At 39.7% G+C, this 27,743-nt stretch overlaps 1 protein-coding gene across 1 annotated transcript in view; it reads right to left on the reverse strand.

The window, feature by feature from the left end:
• The window catches only part of Prosap (SH3 and multiple ankyrin repeat domains prosap), a 1,027,613-nt gene that overhangs the window by 96,918 nt on the left and 902,952 nt on the right, over positions 1-27,743 (reverse strand). Inside the window, 4 exon segments of the mRNA XM_071671621.1 lie at positions 7,411-7,677; positions 7,921-7,987; positions 13,071-13,265; positions 27,320-27,477. Of these exon segments, the coding sequence (XP_071527722.1) occupies positions 7,411-7,677; positions 7,921-7,987; positions 13,071-13,265; positions 27,320-27,477 (687 nt within the window).

Consider the following 27,743-nt stretch of genomic DNA (forward strand, 5'->3'; position numbering starts at 1 on the left):
GAGAGAATGAGTGAGGAAAGATTGACAAAGAGGATATATGTGTTGGAGGTGGAGGGAACGAGGAGAAGTGGGAGACCAAATTGGAGGTGGAAAGATGGAGTGAAAAAGATTTTGAGTGATTGGGGCCTGAACATGCAGGAGGGTGAAAAGCGTGCAAGGAATAGAGTGAATTGGAACGATGTGGTATATTAGGGTTGACTTGCTGTCAATAGATTGAACCAGGGCATGTGAAGCATCTGGGGTAAACCATGGAAAGTTCTGTGGGGCCTGGATGTGGAAAGGGAGCTGTGGTTTCGGTGCATTATTACATGACAGCTAGATACTGAGTGTGAACAAATGGGGCCTTCGTTGTCTTTTCCTAGCGCTACCTCGCACACATGAGGGGGGAGGGGGGTTGTTATTTCATGTGTGGCGAGATGGCGATGGGAATGAATAAAGACAGACAGTATGAATTATGTACATGTGTATACATTGGAAAAGATCACAATTTTGCGTGTGATCAAGATATTCCTACGAGTCCATGGGGAAAATGAAACACGAAAAGTTCCCAAGTGCACTTTCGTGTGATAATCACATCATCAGGGGAGACACAAGAGAGAAATATAACAGTCAGTTGATATACATCAAAGAGACGAAGCTAGGACGCCATTTGGTAAACATGTTTACCAAATGGCGTCCTAGCTTCTTCTCTTCGATGTATATCATCTGACTGTTATATTTCTCTCTTGTGTCTCCCCTGATGATGTGATTATTACACAAAAGTGCACTTGGGAACTTTTCATGTTTCATTTTCTCCGTGGACTCATAGGAATGTGTATATATGTATATGTCTGAGTGTGTATATATATGTATACGTTGAGATGTATAGGTACATATATTTGTGTGTGTGGACATGTATACATGTGTATGTGGGTGGGTTGGGTCATTCTTTTGTCTGTTTCCTTGCGCTACCTCGGTAACGCGGGAGACAGCGACAAAGCAAAATAACGAAAAAAAAAGTTTCTATTATGAAAAACTGTATCAGGTTTTCTTGTAAATTCCTTTACTATATGAAAAAACTGTTAAGAGATATTACTTTTTGCTAAGTATTGCTATGGAAAGATGAAGAATTAATGAGAAAAGTCCTATTCCCCTGAACTGCCTCCTCCCTTACCAAAAAACTTATACTACCAAGCAACCTTTTCAACATTCTTATTCTAATTATCCCATTATGGTTGTCATAAATGAATATTTCTGTCACTTAACTAAAGAAAACCGAGCACCACTACTTGGAATATCACCCCTTACATATTCATCTACCCATGTGACCCCACAAGTGGGGTGGGGATGTTAATCAACATGAATTTTCTGTTTACATCAAAGGGTAATATATCTTGGAGATAAAAATGGTGTTGTACACGACAATGATTCATTTCTCTAAGAATAAAGTTCGCTAACATAACCTTCCTCTACCCTTTGGTGGTTCTGTAATTCCACCAATTGACTCACTGGACATACTTGGTATTGCTGTAAAATCCCCTCTTCCTTGGAAACCCCATATTACAGAAATAGCCATGTCTGCCTCTAAGAAATTTTTCAGTTCTGTTTAGATTTTGAAATCTCTTTTCTTCTGAAACTTTGCTCCATTTATACAAAGAATTGACACATCCTTGCATGGAGTATTGCTCTTACATCTGGAGTGGTTCTAGCTTTGTATCCTTACTTGACAGCCGAGTTAAGAATTGCCAGACTTACAAACTCTCCCAGACTAACTTCAACACTTGACCCTCTTGCCATATGCCACAATGTTGGTTCACTTTCCCTCTTCTATAGGTATCAACTTAGTCTTTGCTCTTGAGAGATAGCTGCTTGTGTGTCTCCACCACTAGGTAGGCCATGCAATACTTAGCAAGCTGCTGTGTCATATGATAACTTGTGTGGCTGTTGGCAACTCAAGGGTGGGACATTTTGATAACTCTTTCTTTTACTAGACCTCGAAACTTTAGAACTAACTACCCTCTCACTTCCTTCCCAATAACTATGACCTGGCACATTTCAAATTTGTAAATGCTTCCCCTTATCACTTCTTTTTCTCTTTCATAATCCTTTCTATATTTTAATTAATGTTCAGCTTTCATGTGGAGTTTCATCCATGACTGGAGTCTCCGATGTAATAGAAAAAAATTACAATATTATTTCTCTATTACTCTACTCTACCGTAAAGTTTTGCATTGCATCTATTTGTACTTTTGTATTATTAGCATGTTGTTTATGAAGTATAACGCTAATTTTCAACACTGAAGTGGACATCAAAGGAATTAAGGTACCTCTCATGGGTCCCTTTCCTAACATCCCTTTTCCTGTAAGTCTAAAACCTTGCCAACCACAGTTTTGCCAACAACAGCATTTTCCTAAAAATAGTCCCTATCTTTGCCAAGGGACCTCAATAAGTACATAATTTTCAGATACAAGCCATATTCACAATTTCATATACAGTGCTATCATTCCATGAACAATGATCTATGCCATCTTCACATATGCCTGACCTCACTTGTTTTAGAATACTCTATATCATACTCATTATAATACTCTTATTATGATCACATTTTCTTTTCCATACTTGATTCCATTTTCCTCATTAGCAAGGCAGTAACAAGAGCAGACAAAATAAGGCCACATCCACTCATTTCATTCTCTTGCTGCAATGCATCAAAACTAGAGCTCCCTATCCACAACTATAACTATGACCTGGCACATTTCAAATTTGTAACTGCTTCCCCTTATCACTTCTTTTTCTCTTTCATAATCCTTTCTATATCTTAATTAATGTTCAGCTTTCATGTGGAGTTTCATCCATGACTGGAGCCTCCGATGTAATAGAAAAAAATTACAATATTATTTCTCTATTACTCTACTCTACTGTAAAGTTTTGCATTGCATCTATTTGTACTTTTGTATTATTAGCATGTTGTTTATGAAGTATAACGCTAATTTTCAACACTGAAGTGGACATCAAAGGAATTAAGGTACCTCTCATGGGTCCCTTTCCTAACATCCCTTTTCCTGTAAGTCTAAAACCTTGCCAACCACAGTTTTGCCAACAACAGCATTTTCCTAAAAATAGTCCCTATCTTTGCCAAGGGACCTCAATAAGTACATAATTTTCAGATACAAGCCATATTCACAATTTCATATACAGTGCTATCATTCCATGAACAATGATCTATGCCATCTTCACATATGCCTGACCTCACTTGTTTTAGAATACTCTATATCATACTCATTATAATACTCTTATTATGATCACATTTTCTTTTCCATACTTGATTCCATTTTCCTCATTAGCAAGGCAGTAACAAGAGCAGACAAAATAAGGCCACATCCACTCATTTCATTCTCTTGCTGCAATGCATCAAAACTAGAGCTCCCTATCCACAACCAGTCCCCACAGACCTTTCCATGGTTTATCCCAGATATTTTACATGCCATGGTGCAGTTTACTGACAGCAAGTCAACCAGAGTATTATACGCAGTTCCAATTCATTTTATCCCATGCATGCCTTTCACTCTCCTACACATTCAGACCCTGATCTCTCTCAAAAAATTTCACTCCATCTTTCCATCTCCAAATGGTTCTCCATTCTCCTTGTTCACTCCATTTCTGACATATATCCTCTTTCTCACCCTTTCCTCACTCATTCTCTTCAAATTTCCATATCATTTCAGCATAACCACTTCTGCTTTCCAAATCACACTCTTTTAAATACATGTTGCACATCTCTAAGCATAACCACTTCTGCTTTCCAAATCACACTCTTTTAAACACATGTTGTACCTCTCTAATCCAGCACTCTGTGGTCTGGTAACTTCCATGGTTTTGAATCTGCCATCATTAGCCTGTGGATCTTCCACCAGGGCAGTGCTGTTAGCAACACTAAGATGCCAAAATCTGTTTACACTGCAGCCAAGCTAATTAAGAATTTCTTATATTGTTTTTAGTTGAAAATGAAATACAGAAAGGTTTAAAGTTTTAGAAAAATTTGAAAGGTGCCAGGAGTACAGAAGTAGACAGTGCACTTGTATAGAAGTTTAAGCTCTGACATAATGAAGGTGTAAGCATTTCTGGGAAGATGCTTTTCGAGCAGGCCAAAGCTTTTCATAGATAACTAAAGCTAGACTATGACTGTGAAAACTCACAAGGATGGTTACACAAGTTTAATTGGAGACATGAAATTTCAGCACATTGAGTGTACAGAGAAAAGTGAAATTTCAGCACAAAGAGTGTACAGAGAAAAGCGTAGTGCTGACACAGATGCTTGTAGTGTACGGTCGTATAAAAGAATCAATAAAAACTCCAATCTTCTATCAAACAACCAACAGCAATACATACAGGGCGAGAGAGATTGTACAAGCTGGCTGCCTGGCTGGGACTAATACAGTGTGGGCTGGCTGCCTTGACAATAACAATACACCAACAATAGTAACAAGAGTCAACCAAAGCTAACTACCAAGCTATGGTCGTTCATTATATTAGCTATTTGTCATAAAGCTCTGACAAAATTTGTGGATGAATTTGCACAGTTAGTGGTTGCAGAAACTTAGCCCCAGAACAAGTGGATAATGCTAAAGAATCTGTCCCCTATTGGCGTTGTATGCCATGAAAAACCCTTGCCCAAGATACTGAGAAGCCTCCATCTGGGGATACTTCTGATGTAAACTGAGGTAACAATAAAAACCTTACTTGAAAGATTTAAAGGTTGTATTATTTCCTTTTCTAAGCTTTGTTCTACCTTTGATAACAGCAATATGTACGTGTAATGAGCTGGCAGTACTAACGGGTCAGAAATATGTTTACATTGGGGGTTCCCTTAGGGGTCAATTTCTGTTTTCTGGCATTTTCTGTGGTCCAGCAATGGCCAGGTCCCAAGGTTGCTGGATTAAAGAGGTTTGACCTTACCAGACATCTCTCACCCTTTCATTACTTACTTGATCAAACCACTTCATACCACATATTGACCTCAATCATTTCATCTCCAGCACATCCAACCTTCTTTGCACATCATTTTCTGAAGCCCATGCCTCGCATCCATATCATGTTTTTGGCACTATTATTTCTTCAAACATGCTCATTTTTGCCCTCCCTGTTAATGTTCTTTCCTTCCAAACATTCTTTAGGCACCCAGAACCTTCACCCTCTCCCCTACCCTATGACTCACTTCCACTTACTTGGTTCCATTCACTGCCATTTCCACTCCCAGAAACCTAAAGCACTTCACTTCCTCATGTTTTTCTCCATTCAGACTCACACCCCAACTAATCTGTCCCTCAATCCTGCTGAACCTAATAACCTTTCATTTATTCAAATTCACTCTCCTCTCCCTCCTTTCATACACTTCCAAACCCAGTCACCAACTTCTGCAGTTTCCCACTTGAATCTACCACTAGTCCTGTATCATCAGTAAACAACAAATGACTCACTTCCCAGGCCCTCTCATCCCCCACTGACTACATACTTGCCCATCTCTTCATGACTTGCATTTACCTCCCTCACCATCCCATCCATAAACAAAATAAACAACCATGGTGACATCCCACACTCCTGCCACAGACCAACCTTCACTTAGAACCATTCACTCTCCTCTCTTCCTACTCATACACAAGCCTTACAACTTTGATAATAAGTTCTCACTGCTTCTCAAAGCTCTCCTCCCACACTGTAAACTCTGAAGACCTTCCACATAGCATCTCTATCAAATCTACCACATGCCTTCTCCAGGTCCATAAACATCATGTACAGAGCCATCTGTTTCTCTAAGTATTTCTCACACACACACTCTTTAAAGCACATACCTGATCAACACATTCTCTACCACTTCTGAACCCACACTGCTCCTCCCCAATCTAATGCTCTGTGCATACCTTTACCCTCTCGATCAATACCTTCCATACAACTTCCCAGGTATACTGAACAAACTTATACCACTGTAGTTTGAACACTCACCTTTATCCCCCTTGCCTTTATACAGTCATCCACTTTCTTCATAAGTTCACTTTGTATAACACCTTAACCAAAGCAACCTACATCTGCCACTCTATCATCAAACACATTTAATAATCTCTGAAAATGCTCACTCCATCTCCTCCTCACTTCATCACTACCTAATAACACATCCCCTTTTGACCCCTTCACTGATGTTCCCACCTGTTCTCTTGTTTTTTACAAATTATTTATCTCCTTCCAAAGCATCCTTTCATTCTTCCTAAAGTTTACTAATACTCACTCGTCTTACCTCTCTTTTGCCCTCTTTTTCAACCCCTGCATATTCCTCTTGACCTCCTACCACTTTCTTTCATATTCTCCCAATCACTTTCCTGTAAGTACTGCCTAAATGCCTTTCTTTTCTCTTTCACTAGCAACTTTACTTATTCATCCCACCACTCACTACCCTTTCTAATCTGCCTACCTTCCACCTTTAGCATACCAAATGCATCTTTTGCACATGCCATCACTGTTTTCCTATCCCATTCCTCAGCCATCCACCTTCACTTCATTTACTGGTAACTCTTCACACATCTCTTTTCCATGCTCTCTCACTCTTACCACTCTCTTCTTCCCAACACTGTTTCCTCTTTTTCGAAAACCTCTATAAATCTTCATCCTTGCCTCCATAAGATAGTGGATCCCACCAGCTACCCCTCTCAGCACATTTACATCCAAAAGTCTCTCTTTTACATGTTTATCAATCAATACATAATCCAATAATGCCCACTGACCATCTCTCCTACTCACATCCATATATTTGTGTACATTCTTCTCCTCAAACCAGGTATTCCCAATCACTAGTCCTTTTTCAGCACACAACTCCATACGCTGTTCACCATTTCCATTCATAACAGTGAATACACCATTAATCAAATTATACTCCCTACTACCATATTCTTTACGATAATGATAACAGTCCAACATTGATCAAAATTAATATAAGTATCATTATTGCCCTCAAGACAATCAATAACTTGTTGGGCAGAATGCACACTGCTTCACAGATGTTGTAAAAAATAGCGAGTATACTCATTTGGGAAGGACAAGGTCATACCTTCTCTCTCTGTGATATATGGGTAACTTGTGTAATGAGGCATCTTTGCATATCAATAAAACAAGTCTTCAAGTTTAAAGAGCAGGAAGAGGCAATCTATACAAATATGGTTGCAGTCAACCATGCTGAACCCATCCATGTATGACTACAGTTGTAATCCAGTCCACTTTGTGCTTACAGAGAGGTCAAGGGAAAAGTTTCCATATAATAATAATTAGAAAAGCTATATAAGGGGAACAGTAAAATAATCAGGTATAAAGAATGATATTCAATAGTCTATTAAGAATGTCTGAGAAATTTTCCTGAACTAACAGAATTAATATACTCAGCTTACCAGCATTTAGACTTGCCGAACCTAAAGCACTGGCACATTCTTCAGAATCCATCTCACTTGGATGTGTACATGTAGAACTACTACCCGTTGATGTCTCACTTAAGGAAGAAGCAGAGCTGAAGGGAGGAATGGATCTACTAGATGGAGAAGGAGATGGCGGTTTTGTAACGGTACTAACTTCCAGCCTAGGGTCTGAATGAGTTCGGGTTAGAGGGGCTCCAGAGATGCGACGGTTTGGGTTGTATTTAGGTGGCTCCTTAAACGGAACTGAGAAAACAAATAATCAACATATATCAATTATACCAAAGCAAATTATAGTATAACGATGAAACTAATAGCTATGAACTGGATCACATATTCAAACTGAAAAATGAGCATTAATAGTTATGCATTTCAGACAATTTTCTTACTACACATATCAAATACTGAAGATTACTGAAAATACTCAAAAAGTTCAGAAAATATCATCAACAATCAAAATAACAACAAATGGTAACATAAACTACTTACCAACATCCTCAATGCTATGATTTTTTATCACCTCTGCAAGCTCCATATTTCCTGCTATGACTGCAACCTAAAAAACACAATAAGTAACTGATATCCTTCCATGGTGAAAAACTAAATATTTCAACAGTAAATGCATATCACATTTCTGCTCACTTGTGTCAAGACATCTTTCATTCAATTTACTGTAGGGTAGTATATAAAAAAAAAATCTTCCACACAAAATTTGACACTGACTATCTCCAGTGTAATAAAAACATTCTGGTTGATTATTTCATCTTAGTTTGGCTAAGAGTGAAGTTGCATGAAACATGTCGCCCTAGCAAATATACATAATAATGTTATTATATGAAAGGAGGTAGGCAGAAAAGTAAAACTCATAAAAAACACAGAGAACAAAGACAGACAGTTTATAATTCAAAGTGCAAATTCTATAAACTTTAGCCTCACCTACTAGCCCAGCAAACAAAAGACTTACCCAGTCATCCAATGACTAGCTACTTTAGACATGGTCACAGAATAATCACAAATTCAAAAAGCTACATGAATTTAACAACACTACAAAATAACTAATGCGGGAGACAGCAACAAAGTATGATAAAAAAAAATAAAAGGGAGACCAAATTGGAGGTGGAAAGATGAAGTGAAAAAGATTATGAGTGATCGGGGCCTGAACATGCAGGAGGGTGAAAGGCGTGCAAGGAATAGAGTCAATTGGAATGATGTGGTATACTGGGGTCGACGTGCTGTCAATGGATTGAACCTGGGCATGTGAAGCGTCTGCGGTAAACCATGGAAAGTTTTGTGGGGCCTGGATGTGGAAAGGGAGCTGTGCTTTCTGTGCATTATACATGACAGCCAGAGACTGAGTGTGAACGAATGTGGCCTTTGTCGTCTTTTCCTAGCGCTACCTTGCGCACATGCAGGGGGAGGGGGTTGTCATTTCATGTGTGGCAGGGTGGCGACGGGAATGAATAAAGGCAGACAGTATGAATTATGTACATGTGTATATATGTATATGTCTGTATGTGTATATATATATGTATACGTTGAGATGTATAGGTATGTATATGTGCGTGTGTGGACGTGTATGTATATACATGTGGATGTGGGTGGGTTGGGCCATTCTTACATTGAGAAATGTATGGAAAGAAAGGCCACTGTTTTTAAGGACAAACATGGGTGTGCTTGGTGGTATAGTGGTTTGGAGAGAGGATATGTGAGGAAAGGATCTTAAGGGGCATACATGTTAAAAGCTGAAGGAATAAAGAAAAGAAGGAGGTGAAAGGATTGAGTGAAAACCTTTGAAGGCTCAGAGCATGAACATTCAGGAGGGTATGACCAATGCAAAGGATAGAGCACATTGGAGCAATGTGGTTTAAAGGGAATGGCATGCTATCAGTAGGTGGAACCATGGCATATAAAGCAGCTGGAGAAACCACTGAAAGATATGTGGGGCCTGATCATGGAAAGGGCTCAGGTTTTGTGGCATTATATATAGCAACTAGAGAGTGAGCCTCTGCAGATATCTGCAAAGGCTTGGACAGATAGAGGGGAAGGCAGTGGAAGCAGCCTTTATTCTACTTGTGAATAACATCAACACAGCAGAGAGTTACAGGTGGGCTACAGTGGCTGCCAGACTGATGGGTGGAGCTTGTTCAAACACAAGCAAGCTTGTGAGAGGAACTAATCACTCAGGAGCATCACGTCACAACTAGAAAACTGATCCTAATTCAACACCACTGAATAAAACCCCATGTGAGACACTACCGCTTCATATTTTCCTGAAGACAACCGTTATAATGTTAAGAATTTGTTCCTGATTAGCACTTACCTATTTGTAATTACCTATTTTTACAGTATGAGGAGATAGTTCCATGCTTGTGGGGCTCCATCTCCTGAAGTTTCAATGCCATCAAGTAGCCTTGGAAATCTTTGTAATATGTTCATATTCTATGCCTCATCCGTTTTTTTATTCCATCCATCCATCCACCATTCATAATACTAAACCAGTACTGTACTTCTTTCCATCCATAATAACAAGCTTTTTACCGAGCTTTTCGTCATAACATCTGATTATTCTGGTACTGCATATTTTGAAGAATTGTTCCCAGTCACTTGTATCCAGCTGATTTTGAAACCTGAAGGCTGTTGTTATCAGGTCCTACCTCATTCGTCTCTCCTTCATGGTGGACAGCTTTGTAGACCTCAGCCTCACATTATAGCTCAATTCTTTTAATTCAGGTATCTTAGAGATGTCACTCCTTTGTACCCTCTCAAATATATCTTTGTGCTTGTTTAGGTAAGGTGACCAAAATTGTGAGGCTTAATCCAGTTGTGGACAGATATACGAAGCAAATAATTTTATGACTATGTCCTTGTCCATATCATTGATTTTCTTTCACTCTTGTTTGCAGTTTCCCACATTAGCAAGGTAGCACCAGGATCACACAAAAAAAGGCTCCATTTGCTCACATCTATTCTCTAATTGTCAAGTGTAATCCACCAAAACCAAACCCTCCTACTCAAAACAAAGCCCCACAGAACTTTCCATGATTTCATCCACCTGCTTCATATGCTCTAGTTCAGTCCTTTGACAGCACATCACCCTCTCTGTAACATATCATTCCAATTCAATCTGCCCCATGCATGCCCTTCACCCTTCTGCATGATCAGTCCTTGATCACTCAAAATCTTTTTCATTCCATCCCTCCATCTCCAATCCAGTCTCCCCTTTCTCCTTGTCCCCTCCATGTCTGAAACTTATATCCTCTTCATCAATCTCTCCATAAGTCCAAACCATTTTAGCACACCCCTTCAGCTCTCTTAACCACACTTCTTACCACACATCTCTCTGCTTACTCAAACTACCTCACACCACTTACTGTCCTCAAACATTTCAACACATCCATCCTCCTCCACACATCCTCATCTATATTCTATGTTCACATCCATACAAAATCACTGGGACAACCATACCTTCAAACATTCCTAATTTTGCCCTCATAGATAACAATCTCTCTTTTCACACATTCCTGAGTGCTCCAGAACATCAGCCTCTCACCCACCCTATGACTCACTTCTTTTTCTATAGTTCCATTTGCTGCCATGTCCACACCCAGGTATCTAAAACACTCCACTTCCTCCAGTTTTCCTCCATGCCAACACCAAAGCTAACCCGTCTCTCTATTCTGCTACACCTAATAGCCTTGTTTTTATTCACATTCAAGTTCCTCCTTTTACACACTCTTCCAAACTTAGCCACCAACTTCTGCAGTTTCTCACTTAAATCTGCCAACAATGCCGTGTCATCAGCAAGTGAATCACTTCCTATGCCCGCCTCATCACTACAGACTGTGTATTAGCCCTTCTTTTCAAGACTTTTACATTTACCTGTATCATTACTTCCCATGACAATGAGATGAGTAGTGCATATGAGGAAAAGATGCTTTGCTTTTTGCACTAGCTTGTTTTACTGGATTTAATTGTATTTGCATATCTCAAAATTGTTCAACAAATTGTTGTTATAATGTTTGTGAGTTTACCTTCTTGAATCCTTGAAGAGTATTTTTCATAAATTTTGAACAAAAATTAGCAAAAAAAATGTCTAAAACAATAGACCGATCTAATTAACATTATTACATATGATGTATATTGGTATTATAAATCACTCAAAGTAACATTTTACAGAATCTATGGATACTTAAAGGAATGAGCATGTTCCCCCATAAAACTGGCAAGTGGTCCAGATGGGTTTTTGTTCATGCAACCTTTGATATATGAAAGAAAAATGTCAGAATCTCTACAGGGATAAAAATGTATTAGAAAGCCATCAATTTTGATACCTCAAAAAATTTGGGCATTGCCATTAAAGGGTTATGATCTAAAATCAACAACTGCTGAAGTTAATGTTCTTCAGATAAACATATTCAATAAAAAGAGCCAGGATATCCAGCGCATTCCACTAGCTGCATATACGATGTACCTTGTAGGAGACATCAATGTGTGCTTTAAGTCATCAGTTGTATCTACCAGTTGAAGACCTGTGTGGGGATCCTGAGGCAAAGCAACTCTGAGTTTAAGCCCACTGTGAAGTGTTCTTGCTGTAATGTGTGTGCAGATCCCTGCTTGTTCAAGACAAAAAAAATCTCACTTGTACACAACTGTGAAAATATTTGTGTTTGAAGTGATTAATACAAAGTGTACTTTATATTTTAGGATTATGTTATACTGGTAGCTTGACATGTAATGTTATTTTTGAAATAGTCACATGAGAAAAGGCTTTCTGGCTTGGCTCACTTTTCAGTTTGGTGTGGATACCATAATGGCAAAACAACTGCTGAAGGCACCAGACCCACACTGAAGTTCACTCAGTATTCTATTCTAACCTCTTCCTCCAAGCTGAAGATCTTCCTTACCTCTTGCATGTTCACATGTAGTTTGGGTACTTGCTGGACTATAGGTATAGTGCTGACTAGTACACATGGGCAAAAGTGTGGAATTACCCGAGTGGCAAAAAATACATCTTTCCTCAGTAAATACTAGCAGAGACCTGAAGCAGTGGTCAATGTGGCATGAGCAGAGTCAATGCCATGTAGCCTGCTGGGTTCATGTTGTATACAATACCTCATGTTTTAACAAGATTGGAGTGGTTTAGGAGCTTATGCTATCTCTCAAAATAGTTGTATCTTGTGTTGCCAAATCTCGACACATTTTCAGTACCTCCTTGGTTGGTGCCAGCCTACAAAAAAGGTACCTTCCTAGTTGGTGCCTACCTACTAAGTTGGTAGCATCTCCTAGGTCAGTGTTTACTTATCATATACCTAGTTATTGAAAATATATGCTCATCTTTGCTTCTAAAAAGTTTGATGCAGATCATGACAGAGCATGAACTTTGCATAGAAGATGAAGTGTTGGAAGTAGGACACTCACTGGAATGTATTATATGAGCAAAATTCAAAGAAATAGAGGGATAACTGAGAAAATATTGAGAGCAACACTGTCTCAAATGCAAACTTTGGAAACTTGTGTACCATTTTGATCGAATCATATGTGGTAATTTGGGTTCTGGATATTTTCTTATACCTATGCTGCATTGTATCTCTCTTCAAACGGAATGTCATTTATGTGTATTGACTTGAACAGTAACTCACCTGATATGGTGTCTGGTTGGCATAGTTGAGAGCATTTTTGTTACAGCCTCGAAAGAGTAAGACACGAGCACAATCTTCCAAGTTGTTGACAGCACAAACATGAAGAGGTGTGTTGCCAGAGGCATTCTGAGCATTCATATCAGCACCATAGAAGAGAAGATGCTCCAAGTGTTGCACCATCTTGTTGCGGCAAGCCTGGAAAGAAAACTCAATGTCAAAACCTAGAAGAGAAGTAATTAACTATTTGTACAGCATAGGAAGGGAATTCCAGACTGATGGACTTCATCTCTTGAACTTTCTCTATGATCACACAACTTTTTAAAGTTCTTGAAGCAGTCATCATTCACATTTTCATCATCTAACTTATTCTATTAATTCACCTGTCTAATATGTACATATGACAATGAGTGTCTTGCTTGGGATTATATGTATTTGGGCTCTGACTGCTCTATCTTTGCATCTCATGAAGAATTCATTTACATTCAAACTGGTTTAAAAAGCTGATGGCTGTGATAAAGTTTTTCCTTACTCATCCTTAACACAGTGAGCAAAATTTTATCCTTAAAGCTTTCCCTGTAACTAAGCTCTCTTATTTCCTGGTACTCTCTTTGTTGCATTCCTCTGTTCCTTCTTTAATTGGCTCTTTGTGTTTTAAGTGCAGTGACCAAGTCTGAGGAGAACATAACACTGATTGTGATTAAGCTGCTGAACATTTCCATATCCATGTATTTACTTAGAAGCCTGACTTTAGTACATGAAAATTTTCATAGTACGGCCATACTTTTAGTATTTCAAACTTCCTGGAAGCCTCAACATATTCACAATTGTAAAAGAAAATGAAAGGGCTAAGGGGTTTAGTCACCCTTAAGATACTGAAGAGAGGAGTACAGTGTCATTTTACTGAAGCAGAGGAGAAAATCCAAGGAACTTTTCAAGTAATATTCCTCTTATTTCAAACAAAAGAGACATCTATATAAACATATCAACTCAGTGTGTGGTGACAGTTGCATTGTTATGAGATACCATAATCACTATTGTATTCATGGAAAAAAGCCCCCCCCCAAAAAAAAGAAAAGGCAAGTTTTAATCCATTAACTACTGATGTGCTGTATATGGTAGGGGATGCCTCCAGCAGTAGACTGTGAGTGTGCCTTGTAAGTTTTAAGTCATTAAGAAGTCCCAGGAATAGTAAACAGGGGATAAATGAGTCAGGAAGCATTTACTGTTAACATACAATGCTTCCACATATGTCACTCATATTTTTTCATGGCTAACAGTACATAATATTTACAATGCCCAAGAAGCAAAGAAAATATATAGATAATGTATACAGATTTACATAAATAATGTACATGGATGTATATCAATAATGGATCAAATATTACTGAGAATCACCATTAGTGGGGATGCATTGTACATCTCGCAGTATTGCCATGCATGTTAGTGACTTGTTACTATGAAGGTATATATATCATGATTTCTTTGAAAAATAAGTCTTTCAAATGGTACAACAAAATTAACAGATTCTTTTTCAATTTTACTGAAAACTAACAAACATGACATACAAAATATCTAAAGCAGCTACAGTTAGTAGGTTAAAGAATCAAAATCTGTTTCACTGTTGGGCAGTGTCCAATGAGATGTAAAATAGTTTCGAAGATCCTTCTGGTGTGGTTTATACATCTCAGCCCTCATTAACCACCTTTAGAGGTTGCAGCCTTCAGCTTGGTCTGGGTTCCCTACCAATCAGCAATCTCCATTTGACAATGACATCATTGTCCCACCAAATGATCAACTTTTCAGACTAGTTGTCTCAAAATTCTCAGAACATGGACAATACCTGCTGGTGATTTCCATAAGTTAAAAGAAAAGTTTTTTTGAAAAAATAGCAACCTAGATGATTGCTCATGGGAAACTAGCCCAGTCAGAAATAGCTTTTTATTCTTCAAAGCTCAGTTCTTTCTATGGGGCTGGTTTGCCCCAGATGTGAAAGCATACCAACATGAAGGAAGAAAGTTAAAGAAAGACTTATTAGCTGACTGAAAACTATGGTAAAACAAGTTTCTCTAGAGGTAATTTGTAGCAGTATCAGAAAAACTCTTGTCTCAAAGGAGGTAAACACAGTGCCATACAAAGTTGATTTTTGATGTTTGGGTAAATCATCATTTAACAAAGGTGTTAAGGAAAGCTCAAGATCTTTTTCTTAATCTCCCTCATAGGAATGCTCCTCAGAGAGACCAGAGTGAAAGTCACTTTTCTGATATCATATGCTACATGATTCTGTTCTAGGACCATTATTGTTCTTGATCCATCTAAATGACTTGCCTTAAGATATGGACTCCCAGCTGAATATCTTTGCTAGTCATGAGAGAAGTGAATGGCAAGATGGATTGCATCACCTTACAAGAGGACTTAACAAAGTTGGTCTCATGTATGGTTGATAAACAAAAGTAAAGCGATGGGGATGGGACAAAATGGAAAGAGGCCTAAATACAAAAAATATCTCCCGAGAAATAAGCTTTGGGATTTAGTGTGTGAGAAGGACTTGGGAGTCAACATTGTCCCTAACCTGTTGACAGAGTTCCACATTAGGAGAATACTCAAGGAGACAAACTATCTGCTAGCAAATGTTAATATAGGTTTCAGTAAAAATTTAGCAAGCTGATCATATCCTACATGAGAACAAAACTAGAATAAGCTTCTCAAGCTTGGTCACTTAACCTAAACTGGACAATGAGCTAACAGAGAAGATCCAGAAGAGGGCAACCAAGATTGTACCAGACTCAGGAGTGTCAAATTACAAAGAAAGGTTAAAGGCATTAAATTTGCCCGAATTGTAAGAGACCTGATCACAACCATTAAGTTTTTTAGACAGAATAATGACATGGACAATGAATATTCTTCAAGAGGTGTCCAGATAGAGCAAACACAGGACACAACATGAAATTAAGCAGGAAACTTGTTTAAAAAAGGTGTAAAGAAGTACTTTTATAGTATAAGAATGGTGAATAAATGGAACAATAACTGACGACATGGTTCATGCAGAAGCCATACATAAATTTAAGAAGTTGTTTGATAAAAGAAAATGTTCATGTGATGAGGAACCATGAGTGTGGAGAGCTCTTAGTTTAAACTATGCAAAAGGCATGACATTGCTTCAAGAAGTGATCATTTTGAGGGTAATTTGAAATTTACTCATTTCATTTTTTATAAATCTAGAGTATGGACTGATTTTAATTCAAACAGTCATGACTGAAAATGAGAAGGGTACCATACCTAGATAAAGCATATGATGATGGGGTTGGTCAAGTGCATATTTTTGGGAAATCATTTTGCCAGTATAATGGCAAGAGGTCTGGACATCCTGTTTTCTAGGGTAGACTTGCTTCCCTAAATATAGCACTAAAGACACGTAGTAACAATGGGGAAAAATAAACAGCAACTATCAGAACTATAGGTTTTGAAAATGAAAAACTTTACTCCAAGGCAGTGACTCAGAGCAAGCAAAATTCTCTAAAATATCCCTAGAATAAGAATGATGAGAACCTTAAGTATTTCCAGTGAGGAAAATGCTTGTCTTTCTCACCCTTTGCTAACCACTCATTGGTGATTGTGGCAGTTAGCTTGATTCATGTCCATCCTTAGCTAATCAGCAAACACCTCCAGGATGTCATTGACCCACTCCCTTCCAGCCATATAGCTCAAAATTCACAGTTCACAGATGTCAGCTCAAAAGTAGTCACAGAAGGTAAACAGATATTGTTTTCAAAAAAAAAAAAAGTGAAGGCAGGACAAATATGAATATCAGGAAAATTTGCTCCAAGGCCCTAACTCAGAGAAAAAACAGATTTTCCAGTTTCCTGTCCTTAAATCTTCATTTTTGTCCTCTGCAGTCTACCCACCAGGCATAAGAATGTATCCATATGAAGGAGGAGGTTTTAAAGGGAATTTTAATGAAACACTAAAACCAAGTGAAAAACGATACTTTAAGTAAGATAACTTCATTGGTAATTCAGAGGCACAGCAGTATCAATCTTTCCTGAAGGAAGAACTCCTAGACCCAGACAGAGTAATTTAACAATGTTTAAATTATGGTATCATCTGAAAAGTTGGTAGAAAAGCCCCAAAGATCCCTTCTCTTGATTTCCTCCAATGGAAATTTCTGAGAAAGTTTAAGGTAGTGACCATCTTTTTCATCATGTGTTTTAATGTGAAACCAAGTTGAGCTATAGAACAAGTTTCTTAATTCACATAGCTATTCATTACTGAAAGGAGTTTCAAAGTTCCAAGGTACACAAATAAATGATCCCTTCCATAATTCACTGTGTAACACAATTTTGTTCCTGGGTAGTGAGTGTTATTTCCTAACTGCTTACGCATAACAAGTGGAGAAAAAGGCTATCATTCCCTTCAGACTTTGCTTTTGTGACCAGGAGAGTGATATTTTGAAATTTACCTATTTGCACTTGGACAATGGATAAATCTGAACATTTTCATTCACGTAAAGTCAGGAAAATAACACTGTTGCAACCACTATTCCTTCAAACATATCCATTTTTGCTCTCCGAGATAACATTCTCACCTTCTAGACATTCTTCAATGCTCCCAGAACCTTCGCCCCCTCCCCCACCCTGTGACTCACTTCTGCTTCCATGGTTCCATCTGCTGCCAAATCCTTTCCCAGATATCTAAAACATTTCACTTCCTCCAGTTTTTCTCCATTTAAACTTACCTCCTAATTTACTTGTCCCTCAATCCTACTGAACCTAATAACCTTGCTCTTATTTACATTTACTCTCAGCTTTCTTCTTTCACACACTTTACCAAACTTAGTCACGAACTTATGCAGTTTCTCACCTGAATCAGCCACCAGCACTGTATCATCAGTGAAAACAACAACTGACTCACTTCCCAAGCCCTCTCATCCACAACAGACCGCATACTTGCCCCTCTCTCCAAAAGTCTTGCATTCACCTCCTTAACAACCCCAACCATAAACAAATTAAATAACCATGGAGACATCACGCACCCCTGCCGCAAACCGACATTCATTGGAAACCAGTCGCTTTCCTCTCTTCCTACTCGTACACTTGCCTTACATCCTTGATAAAAGCTTTTCAATGCTTCTAGGAACTTACCTCGCACACCATATACTTTTAATACCTTCCACAGAGCATCTCTATCACCTCTATCATATGCCTCCTCCAGATTCATGAATATATATATATGCTTCACATGCCCTAGTTCAATCCACTGACAGCATGACAACCCCGGAATACCTCATCGTTCGAATTCACACTATTTCTTGCACGCCTTTCACCCTCCTGTATGTTCAGGCCCTGATCACTCAAAATCTTTTTCATTCCATCCTTCCACCTCCAATTTGGTCTCCCTCTTCTCGTTCCCTCCACCTCTGACACATATATCCTCTTTGTCAATCTTTCCTCACTCATTCTCTCCATGAGACCAAACCATTTCAAAACACTCTCTTCTGTTCTTTCAACCACACTCTTTTTATTACCACACATTTCTCTTACCCTTTCAATACTTACTCTATCAAACCAACCCACACCACATATTGTACTCAAATATCTCATTTCCAACACATCCACCCTCCTCTGCACAATCTATCTATAGCCCACACCTCACAACCATATAACATTGTTGGAACCACTATTCCTTCAAACGTACCCATTTTTGCTTTCTGAAATAATGTTCTTGCCTTCCACACAACTTTCAATGCTCCCAGAACTTTCGCCCCTCCCCCACCCTGTGACTCACTTCTGCTTCCATGGTTCCATCCGCTGCCAAATCCACTCCCAAATATCTAAAACATTTCGCTTCCTCCAGTTTTTCTCCATTCAAACTTACCTCCCAAATGACTTGTCCCTCAACCCTACTGTACCTAATAACCTTGCTCTTATTCACATTTACTCTCAGCTTTCTTCTTTCAGACACTTTACCAAACTCAGTCACCAGCTTCTGCAGTTTCTCACCCGAATCAGCCATCAGCGCTGTATCATCAGCGAACAACAACTGACTCACTTTCCAAGCTCTCTCATCCACAACACACTGCATACTTGCCCCTCTCTCCAAAACTCTTGCATTCACCTCCCTAACAACCCAATCCATAAACAAATTGAACTAATGTGGAGACATCACACACCCCTGCCACAAACCTACATTCACTGGGAACCAATCACTTTCCTCTCTTCCTAATTGTACACATGCCTTACATCCTCGATAAAAACTTTTCACTGCTTCTAACAACTTGCCTCCCACACCATATATTCTTAATACCTTCCACAGAGCATCTCTATCAACTCCATCATATACCTTCTCCAGATCCATAAGTGCTACATACAAATCCATTTGCTTTTCTAAGTATTTCTCACATACATTCTTCAAAGCAAACACCTGATCCACACATCCTCTACCACTTCTGAAACCACACTGCTCTTCCCTAATCTGATGCTTTGTACATGCCTTCACCCTCTCAATCAATACCCATCCATATAATTTCCCAGGAATACTCAACAAACTTAGAGCTTTGTAATTTGAGAACTCACCTTTATCCCCTTTGCCTTTGTACAATGGCACTATGCATGCATTCTGCTAATCCTAAGGCACCTCACTATGAGTCACACATACATCAAATATCCTTACCAACCAGTGAAGAACACAGTCACCCCCATTTTTAATAAATTCCACTGCAATACCATCCAAACCCGCTGCCTTGCCAGCTTTCCTCTTCCGCAAAGCTTTTACTACCTCTTCTCTGTTTGCCAAATCATTCTCCCTAACCCTCTCACTTCACACACCACCTCGACCAAAACACCCTATATCTGCCACTCTATCATCTAACACATTCAACAAACCTTCAAAATACTCACTCCATCTCCTTCTCACATTACCACTACTTGGATTATGTGTTAATTGATAAGCACGTGAAAGAGAGATTTTTGGATGTTAATGTGCTGAAAGGTGCAACTGGAGGGATGTCTGATCATTATCTTGTAGAGGCAAAGGTGAAGATTTGTAGAGGTTTTCAGAAAAGAAGAGAAAATGTTAGTGTGAAGAGAGTGGTGAGAGTAAGTGATCTCACCTGAATCAGCCACTTGTGTGAGGAAGTACCAGGAGAGACTGAGTGCACAATGGAAAAAGGTGAGAGCAAAGGACGCAAGGGGATTGGGGGAGGAATGGGATGTATTTAGGGAAGCAGTGATGGCTTGCACAAAAGATGCTTGTGGCATGAGAAGTGTGGGAGGTGGACAGATTAGAAAGGGTAGTGAGTGGTGGGATGAAGAAGTAAGATTATTAGTGAAAGAAAAGAGAGAGGCATTTGGACGATTTTTGTAGGGCAATAGTGAAAATGACTGGGAGATGTATAAAGAAAAGAGGCAGGAGGTCAAAAGAGCGGTGCAAGAGGTGAAAAAGAGGGCAAATAAGAGTTGGGGTGAGAGGGTACCATTAAATTTTAGGGAGAATAAAAAGATGTTTTAGAAGGAGGTAAATAAAGTGTGTAAGACAAGAGAACAAATGGGAACATTGGTGAAGGGGGCTAATAGGGAGGTAATAACAAGTGGTGGTGATGTGAGAAGGAGATAGAGTGAGTATTTTGAATGTGTCAGATGATAGAGTGGCAGATATAGGGTGTTTTGGTCGAGGTGGTGTGCGAAGTGAGGTTAGAGAGAATGGTTTGGTAAACAGAGAAGAGGTAGTGAAAGCTTTGTGGAAGATGAAAGCTGGCAAGGCGGCTGGTCTGGATGATATTGCAGTGGAATTCATTAAAAAGGGGGTGACTGTGTTGTACAAAGGCAAAGGGGATAAAGGTGAGTGTTCAAATTACAGAAGTATAATTTTGTTGAGTATCCCTGGGAAATTGTATGGGAGGGTATTGATTGAGAGGGTGAAGGCATGTACAGAGCATCAGATTGGGGAAGAGCAGTGTGGTTTCAGAAGTGGTAAAGGATGTGTGGATCAGGTGTTTGCTTTGAAGAATGGATGTGAGAAATACTTAGAAAAACAAATGGATTTGTATGTAGCATTTATGGACCTGGAGAAGGCATATGATAGAGTTGATAGAGATGCTCTGTGGAGGCTATTAAGAGTAAATGGTGTGGGGGGCAAGTTGGAAGAAGCAGTGAAAAGTTTTTATCGAGGATGCAAGGCATGTGTATGAGTAGGAAGACAGGAAAGTGATTGGTTCCCAGCGACAGTTGGTTTGCAGCACGGGTGCATGATGTCTTCATGGTTGTTTAATTTTTTATGGATGGGGTTGTTAGGGAGGTGAATGCAAGAGTTTTGGAGAGGAGAGGAAGTATGCAGTCTGTTGTGGATGAAAGGGCTTGGGAAGTGAGTCAGTTGCTGTTCGCTGATGATACAGCGCTGGTGGCTGATTCAGGTGAGAAACTGCAGAAGCTGGTGAATGAGTTTGGTAAAATGTGTGAAAGGAGAAAGCTAAGAGTAAATGTGAATAAGAGCAAGGTTATTAGGTTCAGTAGGGTTGAGAGACAAGTCAATTGGGAGGTAAGTTTGAATGGAGAAAAACTAGAGCAAGTGAAGTGTTTTAGATAACCGGGAGAGGATTTGGCAGTGGATGGAACCATGGAAGCGGAAGTGAGTCACAGGGTGGGGGAGGGAGCAAAGGTTCTGGGAGCATTGAAGAGTGTGTGGAAGGCAAGAACATTTTCTCAGAAAACAAAAATGGGTATGTTTGAAGGAATAATGGTTCCAACAATGTTATATGATTGCGAGGTGTGGGCTATAGATAGAGTTGTGCAGAGGAGGGTGGATGTGCTGAAAATGAGATGTTTGAGGACAACATGTGGTGTGAGGTGGTTTGATCGAGTAAGTAATGAAAGGGTAAGAGAGATGTGTGGTAATAAAAAGAGTGTGGTTAAGAGAGCAGAAGAGGGTGTTTTGAAATGGTTTGGTCACATGGAGAGAATGAGTGAGGAAAGATTGACAAAGAGGATATGTGTCAGAGGTGGAGGGAACGAGGAGAAGTGCGAGACCGAATTGGAGGTAGAAGGATGGAGTGAAGAAGATTTTGAGAGATCGGGGCCTGAACATGCAGGAGGGTGAAAGGCGTGCAAGGAATAGAGTGAATTGGAACAATGTGGTATATTAGGGTTGACTTGCTGTCAACGGATTGAACCAGGGCATGTGAAGTGTCTGGTGTAAACCATGGAAAGTTTTGTGGGGCCTGGATGTGGAAAGGGAGATGTGGTCTTGGTGCATTATACATGACAGCTAGAGACTGAGTTTGAAAGAATGTGGCCTTTGTTGTCCTTTCCTAGCTCTACCTCGTGCGCCTGCGGAGGAAGGGGGGGGGGTGTCATTTCAGGTGTGGCTGTGTGGCGACGGGAATGAAAAAAGGCAGCAAGTATGAAGTATGTACATTTGTATATATGTATATGTCTGTATATGGGGGGGTTTTGATTGAGAGGGTGAAGACATGTACAGAGCATCACATTAGGGATGAGTAGTGTAGTTTCAGAAGTGGTAGAGGATGCGTGGATCAGGTGTTTGCTTTGAAGAATGTATGTGAGAAATACTTAGAAAAGCAAATGGATTTGTATGTAGCATTTATGGATCTGGAGAAGGCATATGATAGAGTTGATAGAGATGCTCTGTGGAAGGTATTAAGAATATATGGTGTGGGAGGCAAGTTGCTAGAAGCAGTGAAAAGTTTTTATCGAGGATGTAAGGCATGTGTACGAGTAGGAAGAGAGGAAAGTGGTTGGTTCTCAGTAAATGTTGGTTTGCGGCAGGGGTGCATGATGTCTCCATGGTTGTCTAATTTGTTTATGGATGGGGTTGTAAGGGAGGTGAATGCAAGAGTTTTGGAAAGAGGGGCAATTATGCAATCTGTTGTGGATGAGAGAGCTTGGGAAGTGAGTCTGTTGTTGTTTTTGCTGATGATACACCACTGGTGGCTGATTTGGGTATGAAACTGCAGAAGCTGGTGACTGAGTTTGGTAAAGTGTGTGAAAGAAGAAAGCTGAGAGTAAATGTGAGTAAGAGCAAGGTTATTAAGTACAGTAGGGTTGAGGGACAAGTCAACTGGGAGGTAAGTTTGAATGGAGAAAAACTGGAGGAAGTGAAGTGTCTTAGATATCTGGGAGTGGATTTGGCAGCAGATGGCACCATGGAAGCAGAAGTGAGTCATAGGGCAGGGGAGGGGGCGAAAGCTCTGGGAGCGTTGAGAGATGTGTGGAAGTTGAGAACGTTATCCTGGAAAGCAAAAATGGGTATGTTTGAAGGAATAGTGGTTCCAACAATGTTATATGATTGTGAGGTGTGGGCTATAGATAGAGTTGTGCAGAGGAGGGTGGATGTGCTGAAAATGAGATGTTTGAGGACAACATGTGGTGTGAGGTGGTTTGATTGAGTAAGTAATGAAAGGGTAAGAGAGATGTGTGGTAATAAAAAGAGTGTGGTTAAGAGAGCAGAAGAGGGTGTTTTGAAATGGTTTGGTCACATGGAGAGAATGAGTGAGGAAAGATTGACAAAGAGGATATATGTGTCAGAGATGGAGGGAACAAGGAGAAGTGGGAGACCAAATTGGAGGTGGAAAGATGGAGTGAAAAAGGTTTTGAGTGATCGGGGCCTGAATATGCAGGAGGGTGAGAGGCATGCAAGGAATAGAGTGAATTGGAACGATGTGGTATATTGGGGTCACTGTGCTGTCAATGGATTGAACCAGGGCATGTGAAGCGTCTGGGGTGAACCATGGAGATTTTTGTGGGGCCTGGATGTGGATAGGGAGCTGTGGTTTCCATGCATTACACATAACAGCTAGAGACTGAACGTGACCAAAGGGGGCCTTCCTTTCTGTATTCCTGGCACTACCTTGATGAAGCATGGGATAGTGATGCTGTTTTCCTGTGGGGTGGGGTAGCGATAGGAATGGATGAAGGCAAGTAAGTATGAATATATACATGTGTATGTGTGTAATTTCTGTTTATGTGTATGTAAATGTATGTATATCTTGATATGTATGTATATGTGCATATGTGGACTTCATGTGCATATATGTGTATATGAGTGAATGGGCCATTCTTCGTCTGTTTCCTGGAGCTATCTTGCTGACGCAGGAAACACCAATTATATTTAATAATTATTATCATTTTTTTTTTTTTGCTTTGTCGCTGTCTCTCGCGTTTGCGAAGTAGTGCAAGGAAACAGACGAAAGAAATGGCCCAACCCACCCCCATACACATGTATATACATACGTCCACACACGCAAATATACATACCTACACAGCTTTCCATGGTTTACCCCAGACGCTTCATATGCCCTGATTCAATCCACTGACAGCACGTCAACCCCGGTATACCACATCGATCTAATTCACTCTATTCCTTGCCCTCCTTTCACCCTCCTGCATGTTCAGGCCCCGATCACACAAAATCTTTTTCACTCCATCTTTCCACCTCCAATTTGGTCTCCCACTTCTCCTCGTTCCCTCCACCTCTGACACATATATCCTCTTGGTCAATCTTTCCTCACTCATTCTCTCCATGTGCCCAAACCATTTCAAAACACCCTCTTCTGCTCTCTCAACCACGCTCTTTTTATTTCCACACATCTCTCTTACCCTTAAGTTACTTACTCGATCAAACCACCTCACACCACACATTGTCCTCAAACATCTCATTTCCAGCACATCCATCCTCCTGCGCACAACTCTATCCATAGCCCACGCCTCGCAACCATACAACATTGTTGGAACCACTATTCCTTTAAACATACCCATTTTTGCTTTCCAAGATAATGTTCTCGACTTCCACACATTCTTCAAGGCTCACAGGATTTTCGCCCCTTCTCCCACCCTATGATCCACTTCCGCTTCCATGGTTCCATCCGCTGCCAGATCCACTCCCAGATATCTAAAACACTTTACTTCCTCCAGTTTTTCTCCATTCAAACTTACCTCCCAATTGACTTGACCCTCAACCCTACTGTACCTAATTACCTTGCTCTTATTCACATTTACTCTTAACTTTCTTCTTTCACACACTTTACCAAACTCAGTCACCAGCTTCTGCAGTTTCTCACATGAATCAGCCACCAGCACCTCTGCAAGGCTTTCACCACCTCTTCTCTCTTCACCAAAACACTCTTCATGACTCTCTTACTTCACATATCACCCCTACCAAAACACCCTACATCTGCCACTCGGTCATCAAACATAATTAACAGTCTTTCAAAATACTCACTCCATCTCCTCCTCACTTCATGTCTACCTGTTATCACTTCCCATTTTGCCGACCAATGTTTCCATTTGTTTTCTTGCCTTTTGCACATTATTTACCTCCTCCCAAAACATTTTTTTATTTTCCTTAAAGTTTAATGATGCTCTCTCACCCGTACTTCTCGTTTGCTCTCTTTCTGAAACCCTACACCTTCCTCTTGACCTCCTGCCACTTTCTCTTATATACCTCCCAATTATTTGCACTTCCTCTAAGCACTGCCGAAATGCTTCTCTTTTCCCTTTTGCTACCAACTTTACTTCTTCCTCCCACCACTCATTACCCTTTCTAATCTGCCCACCTCCAGTATTTTGCAGGCCACATGCATCTCTAGCACATGCCATCACTGCTTTCCTAAATAACTATCATTCCTCATCCACTCCCCGCACAACATTTGTTCTCATCTTTTGCTATTTTACACTCAATCTCTGCTGGTATTTCTTCACACAAGGCTCCTTTCCAAAATCACTTACTCTCATCTCTATGACACTGTTTCCTCTTTTCCAAAAAGTATACCAATCTTCAACCTTGCCTCTTCAAGATAGTGATCAGACATCCCTCCAGCTGCCCCTCTCTGCACATTTACATCCAAAAGTCTCTCTTTTACATGCCTATCATTCAATCATGATCTAATAATGCCTGTTCACCATCTCTCCTACACACATACATTAACTTGTGTATATCATTCTTTTCAAAACTCTTCAGTGCACTGTACTAACATACAGCATCTGCAGAAGACCTTGTCCACCTCCCTTGACATTTTCTAAGGTGGAGTCACACTTACAGTTTATTACTTTGACATCTTTTCTTTAGCCTTGATTGCCATCTGCAGATGTCTAGACTTGGAAATGGCAAGGTTCCTGAAGTATTCCAGGTCCATGTCTTGGGTTCATAAGGTATTTACCTCCTGAATGAGGTAAGGCACTGATGAATGTTGCAGGAAACAGTTGCCTGGTCATACATTCTGAGTGCCTAGTATGCCTAAAAATCTCAAGCACACCTACATTTTCTTGCTTTCAGGCAAGAATTTAGGCTTCTCCTTCTTTGAAAGGTAAGAGCGAGCCATCCTGAAGCACAGGTGGAGTATGTACAGTGCCTGAATGCAAAATTCCCTATATAAAGTAGCAGTCTGGAGAAATGTCCCTCAAGAGAGTCTGAGGCACACTGAGGTGGGTTGCTGGTTCCTACACCATTGATTAAGACCACTGATGATTTCACCTTGAGAGCATCATATGCTTTTACTCACAATAAACCTCAGTTGTGTATTTCCTTTCAAAATATAAGGGGGTGGGCAAATTTTTTGTGGACACTGTACCATCCACACTAAAATTTTCAATATTGCCATATGTACACTGCTTAATAAATATTTCATTACATAAACAAGAGAGAATTGGTGCATAAACAAATAGATCACCAGAAATCCTATGAATAACTGGTAATGCTTGATATAAAACAGCAAAAGATATATATACAATACTTAATACAAACACAGAATCCTATAATACTGACCAAGGCAAACACAGATAAACCATTCTCAAAATAAACTAAAGAATACATATCAAAAAAAGAAAAAGGATGCTGATCCACAGGTTAGAAAAGCCTGTAGAATAGAAACACCTTATCAGCATGCATTTCTACAGGATTGAGAGTTCAGAGTGGTTTCAAGTAAGAAGGTCAGTGACATCATCCCATGGTCACTGATTGGCCAACAGGTGAGTCAAGAATGAGCAAGCTGCTTTGACCACTGGTGAGTGGTAAGTGATGGGTGATAAAAGCCAATTTGAAATATTGAGGACTGGAAGGTTCTGACTCTGATTTTTCTATACATCTCTTAGGTGAATTTCTCATGCTTGCAAGACTGATTACAGAGAAGAAAAATAAAAAATGGGCCGGCAAATTCTTTTTGGAGATTTTGAATTTCAGAATGCTCCAAATACTGACACTATTTATGACCAAATAATTAGAGAAGAGAAAGGCAACACAAGTACCTGATGGGTCTCCTGCCATCCTTGGTTGTCAGAGGCTCCTATCACAGCATAGTCATGGAGGAGAGCCTCGCAGAGTAATGGGTCCGTGGCATGGGTGACAGAGTAATATAAAGGCGTTAGACCACGGACATCTCGGTAGTTTGGGGATGCTCCTAGATCTGTACAAATGAGAGTAAAGTTACTTCTAACAATGTGTCTACTTTCCATGTTAATTTCTTTCAAGATTATCTTTAACATAAATAGCTCATAAAAGAAAATTAGATATGTTAATATCTGCAAGAGATTATTATGTTTCCCCTTATCCATGCTGATGTTAGGAAGCTTACAATGCAACAGATTTCCAAAGGAATTAGGATGGAAAGCAAAAAAGGCAGTAAGGACATATGACTGATCAATTCTAAACACTCAGATGAAACCAGGTTGT

The sequence above is a fragment of the Panulirus ornatus genome, chromosome 16 (genome assembly GCF_036320965.1).
Source record: "Panulirus ornatus isolate Po-2019 chromosome 16, ASM3632096v1, whole genome shotgun sequence".
Lineage (NCBI taxonomy): Eukaryota > Metazoa > Arthropoda > Malacostraca > Decapoda > Palinuridae > Panulirus > Panulirus ornatus.